Consider the following 9,886-nt stretch of genomic DNA (forward strand, 5'->3'; position numbering starts at 1 on the left):
GCTTTTATGCATAGAAGGATCTTGCCTATCTCAGGATAAGTTAATTTCCACTTAGATTATAATAATATGTAGTCTTCCTAGAGTTTAATGGGTTTTTTTAAATAAATTTTATTCTTTTGTCTGTATGTAACTTAGTTGGGCACATGACATCAGAGGGTAATCTGATTTTAAGATTTGCCAAATAGCTAACTCTCTCAAGGCTCCATGTAAACAAGAACATTTTAAATTTTTCTGGGAGAAATATTTGACCTACCTGCAGTAGAAATGCTACTTCTTGGTGTATCACCTGGGTTTAGCACCAGTGAGAGATAAAGTTGGACCAGGGTGGCAGTTAAATGCATAGGACAGCTTGTCTGAAAGAGACTGCTTCTTTCTACCATCCAGTCAGAAATGAATCTCGTGAGTTACAAGCAGCAACATGAGAAGCAACATTGCAGGAGTTACATATTGTGCCCTTAAAATATACTTGGGCAGTGTACTTGCCCTACTGTTCCCAGGGCGACCGATGGTTTGGTTTGGTTCGGTTAGGTTCTTTCCTGATTCCCATCAGTTATATTTCTTCTGAAAAAATTGTGATCCACTAAAATAAAATGAGCTGCCATTTACCACCTTTTAGTACATTAAAGGACATTGAAAAATTCAGTGACCAAGAAAAGATAGAAATTCACAGAGCAGATTATGTGGAGTCAGCTTTTTGGAAAGTATTTCTTTGTTAAAGGAGAAATAACACAGCTATCCTTCTAGTCTAAGTCATCTTTTAAATATAATAGGGTTGTCCTTGGTTTCACATAGTGAATGAATAAAATCAGATGGTAAATTGGTGTGAATTATTCATCATGTAGTAATGCAAGGCTGTAATTCTCCCTCTGTCAGTTGCTGCCCGTGTCAGTTTCATTGTTTGTGTTATTACACTTAATGCACCCTCCAGAATTATTCCCCTAAAGTAAACCATGGGTTGTAACATTCTACTCCTGTCTTAACATTCTGTCTCTGAAGTCTGAATTCTGAATAGATCAGAACTTTTTTCACTCCTTTATGAAGCAGGGTAGTAGCAGACGTTTACCTCCCTTAAAGAACCCTGAGGCATGCACAGTCTTGTCTGATTTGCATACATGATTTACAAGTGATACATTCATAACAATTTTTCACTTATTTTCATTAGCAGAAAAATACCAAAATGACTGCAGCTCAGAAGGCTTTGGCTAAAGTTGACAAGACTGGAATGAAAAGTATTGATGCCTTTTTTGGTGTAAAAAATAAGAAAATTGAAAAGATTTGAAACTTTGAAAATAAAGTCTAATAAACAACAACGACAAAAAAGAACAGTTTGTTTTTTACATGCTCCATTTCCACCCTTCCTCTGTGTAGCTGTACTTCCTGACCCTTAATCACCTTCTTATTTGGGTGAAGTGGGGGGCAATTTTCAGATTCCCTTAAACATTGCTTTGGATTTGATTTTTGTGTTTCTGAACAAAATATGGGAAGGTAATTGTATAATCTCATGGCTGTGACTTTTGGAGTCAGACATAGTGAAAAGCAATCAAGTGAATAGAATTAACACATTACATCACAGTATCTTCAATAAACTGACCCTTGACATTTGCGTCTGCTGCCCATTATTTTACACAACTTTGCTTTACATTAGCTTTAACAACATGATTTTCGGTGTACTGAGAGAAACGGTAACAAAATGTCAGGTAAATTACTACTTTTTGAAAGACATTAGTTTTTGGTAAATCTTTTGTTTAATGATGTTATTCTATTTGTACTAGAAATAGAAAAATAAATATTGTAGTGCCCTGCTTTCACTGGGTTGGGTCTGTCAGGTCCTGGTGGCTGAAATAAGGAATGTAATCCACTTTTGTAGCCCATGGGGCATTATGCCAATTTTGTCATAAAAGCACATCATTGTGGGTATATAAGACCCACATTTATTCTTTAGAATATTGCTCAGCTATTGATTTTAATTTTATGAGTTTTAGTACATTAAACCATCAGTACTTAACAGGAAAAAATATCCAAAAAAAAGTATTGAATTTTTAAAATATTGTTTATAAAAAAAAAGCATCAAAATTTTCAATGTTGACTTTTTTGGTGTAGAAAATCTAAAAAATAACAGAAATAAGTTCGTCTGTGAACTACTATAAAAATACCAGTAGAGCTCTGCGAAAAATGTAATGTTTACTTCATTTATCACCTGAGTCTTCACACATGACAACAGCATGTTCCATACACATGTATCACTTAAACTGACAGCACATGTGTTTTGCTTTCCTGGCCTTTTTGTTGGACATACTTGACATCTCAGTGGTCTTGCTGTTTTGTCAGGAGGTTCTTATACAATATGTGGTTAACAGAAATACAAAATATCAATAAACTAAAGTATTAAATTCTTAATATATACTGTACATTTAGAACAAACATCAGCATTTTCACATCAGCTATATACTTGCTTACAAAATCTAAATGATAACCTTAGAAATAGAATCATATATGAACTACAATAAAAATAGCAATGGAACTCTACCACAGAAATAGCCTATGCTTCAGTTGTCACACCCCAAGGTAGTATTCACATGTGTTCCACGCACATGTCTCACTCTAACAGCACATGTGCTTAGCTTTCCTATGTGGCAGGCCACTCTTGTCACCTCTCTTCTGTTTTGTCAGCAGCTTCCTACTATTTTGTACAATGTGTACTTAGGAAAATAAGATAACAATAAAATAAAATAAAATATCAAATATATAGTGAGTGCTTAGACTAGACAGTAACATTTTCACATCAGCTGTTTACCTGTGTACAAAACCTGAAAGATAACATCAGAAATGAAAACCTGTGTGAACTTCAATGTAAATACAAACAGAAGTCTACCACAGAAATAATCTTTGCTTCAACTGTCACACCCAAGGCAGTTTTCACATGAAAACTTCATGTTCTATACACAGGTATCCATTCACTGATAGCGTGTGTGTTTTGTTTTCTTGTCCTTTCCTGTAGGGCACAGTTAACATCTTTTTAATTTTCCTGTTGTCCCAGTAGGCTTTGGTGGTGCTGTGTCTGCCTTTTCACCTGTCAGCTCACCCATGTGCTCCACACTATTTTTGCATAGTTCTCTGGACAAAAACATTTTGTTTTTCCTCTGCTGTAAATGATCTCTGATGAGTTCCAGTCCAAATCTAAGAAAAGTTCCCCATGATATTTTGCACTTGTTATTTTCTTGCTAGACTGTCAAACTATTTATGCCGCACATTTAGGATTGAGTAAAACACAACCACTGGTCAATGCTTTGCGTTTCAAGTGATATCATAATTGCTGCATAACTCATCAACACCATCACTCCACCTTTGGTTTTGTTGTAGAAATTACCATCTCAGGCTTCTGTTTTCTCAAGATTTCCCTATCAGTATTTCCGTAATGGTGCAATGTTGACTTCAGCAGTAGCAGTTTTTTTTTCTTTGCCATTTGCAAGACCAATGTTATATCTAAAATCCAAAACTAGTACTGTACAATTCTCTGTTTTGAAGTTGCAACTTTTTATTTGGAATTTCTGCTTTGTTCCTGTGTACAGTTCCAATGCTGGTCAATAGACAATGCAGTTGTGCTCTGTTAGCCAATGTAACATCCATCGGAATCTGGTAAACCAGTTGTCAAATGTCGCATTCTGATTAGTTTGGGAAATGGGAGCAACAAGTCTGTTCACAGCATCACTTTGTTCGTTACTATATCAGTAAGGACCTGGTGGCTGAGTTCCAGGGTAAATTTCTAAATTGAAAGCGTAGTAAGTCTTCACATCTACAAAGGCATAAGTTTTTGTGCCATATTTTGAAGATTTTTTGGGGAATACACTGCCTGAAGCTGCAGCAGCCATGAAGTGCTGCAAGTTGTTCATCAGTAGTCATGTATTCAGATGGTGTGTAAGTTGCTTGACAATTACCCACAAATCTCCCAGCAATGAGCACATAACAGCCAGATTATGACTGCTATTACTATCAGTTCTTTATCTTTCTTGGTGAGTGGTTTTGTCATCAAAACTCAAGCAATTTTGAAGAAAACCAAATGTCCTGAGTGTTACTCTACAAACCCACACCCACCACTTTTCCGTAAGTCTTTTACATTCCTGCAATGGCATGAGAAAGCCCTACCAAGTACAGCAGACCTATGAATGCTTCAGTTCAGTTAGTAAGCACATCTTAGTAAGATGTCATAATAAATACATTTTTGAGCACGGTGCTCAGTGCACACAGAACATTTGACTTATATTTCAACATTTGTGTACGATATTTCACATTTTACGGCATTTCGTCTGTTACAATTTTCTAGGTTGAATGGCAGTGCTGGCCTTCCATCCAATAGGTTTCAACCCTGCCAAGATCCTCACTATATGTTCAGAACTAGTTCTAACATTGGGTCATTCCATATGGTCATTGCATGAACGTTTTGTACCAGTTGACTAGTCAGATGTACTCAGATTGCTGTTTTCATCATCATCTCAGTCAAGGAGGTCTACATTCCCTGCGTATCACAGTCAGTTTTTGCTCTGTTTTACTGTCGTAGGAATTTTGACTCCCATGGCCAACATCAAAGTCATTATCACCTTCGCCTTCCATGCATGAGTGATCTGATTCACTTTTGACTGCCTTGGAAACTTGGAAATCTGTTTTTTCATGTGCCATTGTTCTGAATTGGGTTACTTCTACCAGAAAAATGAAAGTAAACCCATATTCCATTACAGTAAAGTACATGTTTACATAGCAGAAGGGTGTGGGTGTGTCCCCTCCCCATGATGCTCAGGTAAACATATGCAAAACCTGTTAGATGAGCAGAAGTGTGGATAAAAATCCTGGTTTGACACTTTTGCACATGTGTACACACCTTTCCATTTGCCATACCAAGGGGGGAAACACAGATTGTTCCCTGCATCCCCCAGGCTCAGCTCCTGAAGCACACAGCCAGCTACTCTTACACTAAAGTACATATTTACAGTAGAAAAGTATGGGATGAGGTTTTTGTTTTTGTTTTTTAACTCAATGTTATGTCCTGTGAGTTTTAAAATAAGTATGTAGGTTCACTGACTCTTGTTGAAAAAGAAGTTTTAGGAGAGCCCAATAAAAAAGACATCAAGGGTGTATTAGGGTGTATGCAAAAAATCGAGTATGGATATTCAGGGAACTGAGAACACGCTACAAGCTGGAATGGAATACATTTAGGGGGTGTTGTCAAGATGGACGATGTAGGTTGTATCTTCATGGTCAGGTTACAGTACAGGCCATCTGTAGGTGTTTGAAGTTGAGATGTGCTGCCTGCCAATGTTACTTTTTGCAGCTGGAAAAAGGACAGTTTGTAGGTGAAAAGGACATGTTGGGTCAAGCATGGTGGTGTACACCTGTAATACCAGCGCTTGGGAGGCTGAGGCAGGAGGGTTGCTGTGAGTTGGAGGCTAGCCTGAGCTATATAAGTGAATCTAAGGCCAGTCTGCACTACATAGTGAGACTGTGTCTCAAAAAACAAAGGAAAAAAAGTGAAAAGGACAGGTCTAGCGCATGGAATTTACAGGGTACTGTAAAAGAACATTTAGGGGAAAAATTTTTTCTTTGAGTTTCCTAGAAGTGAGAAGGCTTTGATATCAAGCTGTAGGTCTTAATTTTAAAGTCTTCGATTTCCTTGTCTCTTTTTTTTTTTTTTAACCTATTTTGTGTTTATCCTACCTCACTACCTTTTCATTACCTAGAGATGATTTGGTGCATTTTCTTACAATAAAAAGTTTTTGAAAGGAATTATAATAGTAATTTTATCACCTTCATTTTTTTGAGCATTTCTCCAGGCTACTGATATAATAGCCTAGTCTTAATAAATGTGCTTTTAAACGACAATGCAATTTTCAGTCACTTGAATACTTAATATTTGATACCCATGTCCCTATTTCAACATTTATTTACAAATACTCAGTGCTTGAAGAATAAAATTGTATGTAAATATTTATCTTTTATTGCTTCCTTAGCATAGATTTTTAGATATGGACTTACTGGTTCAAAAATACATTTCTTGGAGATATATTTGCAGAGGTATATGCCACAAAAATGTCACAGAATCTTGCACTGTTTTTTAAAATTTTGTTTTAAAGAAAATAGTACAAAAAAAAGAACAATAGCAAAATACAAACTAAACAATGCAAGGACATTAAAAATTATACGAGGCTTCAAACCAAATGATAGGGATTAACTGGTTGTTATATTACATATTGGTATCATCAACAAAATTGCTCAGATTACCAAATGTAAGAATAGAATATTGATTAAATCACTAAAGGGAATAAGGACATAATAATTTAGAGGAACATTAGAGACAATAATAGTTTCACTAGACAGGATTGTAGGAATTCCCCATTGGTGGTTATACTGCAAATTGTTGTCACATAAGTTGCTCAGATTACCAGATAAAAGCATGCAAAGTTGGTCAAAATATTAAAAAAACTTCTAATCATTAACTGTTCCCCTCATCAAACCATCAGACACCAGCAGTACAGTTATGCCACCAAGGCCGAATCTTGCACTCTTAACAAACAGTAGGCATGACTTGTTGTCTTACCCAGTGTCTCTTTGTTAGCTTTGGATGATATTCTGCACACATGCAGTGTGATAAAAATGTTTAAATTAAAAACTTTATTACAGTAAAATATTCCCATTAATCCCCCTCCAAATACCAACCTACACACGCACACTTTGAAGTACTTACTCCATCCCTGCCACTTGCTGAAGCAGTTCTGGAAGTCTTCCTTATTGAGTATCTTTAGTTGCATGGTCATGCCTACCTAAATGTCCTGAACAGATCCAAAATGTTTAGCTTTTATGATCATTTTGACTTTTGGAAGGAGCAAGAAGTCTCACAATGCCAGATCTGGTGATAAAGTGGATGAAGTCACACGGTAGTTTTTTTCTGACAGAAATTGCTGTCAAGGACATGGAGGCAGCCATGACAGTACAACTAATGACACAAAAGAGGATTTCCAGAACTTCACAATGTGACAAGAACAATATAATGAGTGTTTAGGGTGAAGGGGAGTATTTTGATGGGAATTAATAGCAATGTGTCTTCTACTATAATGCATTTATATTTTTATCACAGCTTGTAAAGTAGAAAAAGGGCACTTTATGTTTTATTTCATGTTTCCTTGATTACTAATGGTGTTGAACATTTTTCATATTGATGGTCATCTTATAGACAAGTGTTCACGGCCTTGGTTAAATTTTTTTTTTTTTTCTATTCTTTTTGAGGGTCTTGTTATGCAGTTCAGGCTGGCCTTGAGCTCACCTTGTAACCCAGGTTGGCCTTGAACTCGCAACAATGCTCCTGCCTCAGCCTCCCGAATGCTGGGATTACAGGCGTGCGCCACCATGCCCAGCGGCCTTTGTTAAATTATTATGCTGTCGGTAATCTTGTTGACTAAAAGTATATCTTAAGGGCATTAGTTTATGCCACCTCATTGATTTTAAATTCCTTTACTTGGTTTGTACATTAATTTTGATTTTGTTTATGATCTTTCGATTTTCAAATGTTTCTAGTTTTTATGAAGACATGTATATATACTTTTTTTGTAACATAGGTGTTACATTTTAAAAATATCTTTTGAAAGGAAATTTAGCAAGCCATTTTTATTTTCTTCTAAATTTTTAATGGTTAACTTTTTGTCTTATGTTTAATTACCTACATCACCTAGAGATGTATCTTTAAATATGATATGAGATAAAGCTATTTTGTCAAAAATAAATCTAGTTTATTTTTCCATTTGATATGAAACATTATTTTGTCAGGCTCTGAAAGTAAATTCCAACAGGAATTTTAGTAAGATTTTGTTAAATTATTTGGGGGAAAACACATTTTTATCAAATTGCTATATTTACTCAAATTTTAATTGTAACAATTTGAATCATAACTTTGACTAATAGTTGGTTCTTCATCTAAGTTCTAGGTACTTCTTTTTAGTAGTATATCTTGTATTTTCCTTACTATTAATACAATCTATTTTTTCAGTTAAGCCTATTAACTTGTCACTTTATGGTAAAAGTACAGTTTATTATATATATATATATATCTTTTAAATAACCAATTTTTTAAATTCTATTCATGTAAAAAATTTCATTTTATTTATCTGGAGTTTTCAATACACAATAAGGTATGTAATATAACCTCTAAAAATTGTGTGAAATCTTTCTAATAGTCATATATCTTTTATAACAGATGGGCCAGAATATTCAAAACCATGTTAAATAACTATAATAGAGCATATCTTTGTTCTAATTTGTTATTTTTATTGATGTGCTTTACCATTAATTTCTGAAATTAGCTGTTGATATGATATCCAAGATGAAGAATATTCATCTTAATATTTCATTTTATGTTTAGTTTCCTTAAAGGTTATATTAGTAATTAGTAATTTTGTTACTAAATACCTTTTGGCCTCTGTTTAGATGACTAGTCTTTATCACTATTAAATCATGGTTGAGTTCCTGTAGTAAATCCACCGGGCAGTAGGTGAAGGAGAGTGTAGTGGATGTTCTCTGTAGTTCAGCATTTGTCAAATCTAGTTTTCCATTAGGTTCTATACGTTTTTATTCAGTATTGTTAAATCTATTCAAAAGCAATGTTGCTGTTAGATCTTAGTGTTAAATTTTGCTAGCTTTTTATCGTTTCAGTGTTCTAGAAGAATTATTTCTGCATAGTAATATTCTGTGTCTGGAAAATTTAAAAATTATTAGAAGTAAAACTGGTTAGTCCTGGAAATTTTGTTGTTGCTGTTGTAGTTTTCTTTAATCAGGAATTACTTCTCACCCATTCTTTGTCCTGATATTTTTGAACAGCACAGAACACTGATTTGGTGGAATGTTTTGCATTTCAGGTTTGTCTAATGCTGCCTACTGATTAAATACAAGTTATATACTTGAGCATCCACAGAAGGAATAATATGTATTTCTCAGTGTATCACATGAAGCCACAGTTTGCTCCAGTGCCAGTCATGCTGGTTTAATCCCTCGGAGTGGTGTTCACAAACATATCCATTGTAAATCATTACTATATTTGTAATTAATAAGTAACTCGTGGATAAGTATTCTGAGACTTTGTCCGCATCCTATTCTACATCAAATGTTCACTGCTAGTTTTAGGATCTACAGGTGATTTTTCTAATTCTGTCTCCTATATTTATAGGTTGGCACCTTTCTCTAAGGAAGAGATTTCCCTGCTCAACTTTTAATTTTTATTTTATTTTTTATTTTGTTTTTGTACCGGGAATCGAAACTCACGACCTTGCACTTGACAGGCAGGCGCTGTGCCGCTGAGCTAAATCCCCAGCCCTTACCCTGCTCAACTTAACTCATTTATAGATTTATATCAGTATAGAGTTGTAGATTTTTATTTTGTGCAGTGAGCTGTATTATATTGCATTGTTACTAATTTTGATGCTGATATTGTCCCAGAAGGGCCAGTGGGAGACCCTTCAAGCTTGCTTCTGTACCTTTCTAACATGTTCCCATTATTCATTAGTACTTCCTTACTTCTTCAGCAGGACATTCCAGACCCTTCTTGGATTCTCCCTGCCCAAGCCCTGAATCAGCTTTTTTCCCCCCAAGGAGCCCTGTTCCTTTTATTGGATAATGATGTTTAGAAACTACATTTTAGGCAGTAACTGTGCTCATTGTTATCGGGATATCATTGCTTAGTGTCCAAAGCTAGTGTTTGTGTATGTTTATGTACATGTACATGTATGTACAGTGTCACACACACGTACACACTATATGCTCATATAAACATATTTTTAATCTACCTATAAATCAATATCTCTGTGAGTATTGTTTTGTAGGTCCCATTTTCAGATTAAGGAAGTTTTCTCTA

General features: G+C 35.1%; 1 protein-coding gene across 6 annotated transcripts in view; it reads left to right on the plus strand.

Annotated features, from left to right (window-relative positions):
- Positions 1 to 9,886, plus strand: part of Rnaseh2b (ribonuclease H2, subunit B) — a 76,483-nt gene that overhangs the window by 57,590 nt on the left and 9,007 nt on the right. For 2 of the 6 annotated variants that reach the window (XM_013515855.1, XM_013515852.1), the window contains one exon: positions 1,166 to 1,599. The exons of 2 other annotated variants lie outside the window; for them this stretch is intronic. In XM_013515855.1, coding sequence (XP_013371309.1) covers positions 1,166 to 1,279 — 114 coding nt within the window. In that variant the 3' untranslated portion in view covers positions 1,280 to 1,599. Of the gene's footprint in view, positions 1 to 1,162; positions 1,600 to 9,557; positions 9,677 to 9,886 lie in introns of those variants that run through there. 2 more of the 6 variants (XM_013515853.1, XM_013515851.1) reach the window with 2 other exon arrangements.

Source organism: Chinchilla lanigera, unplaced genomic scaffold (genome assembly GCF_000276665.1).
Source record: "Chinchilla lanigera isolate Chin_1 unplaced genomic scaffold, ChiLan1.0 scaffold00030, whole genome shotgun sequence".
NCBI lineage: Eukaryota > Metazoa > Chordata > Mammalia > Rodentia > Chinchillidae > Chinchilla > Chinchilla lanigera.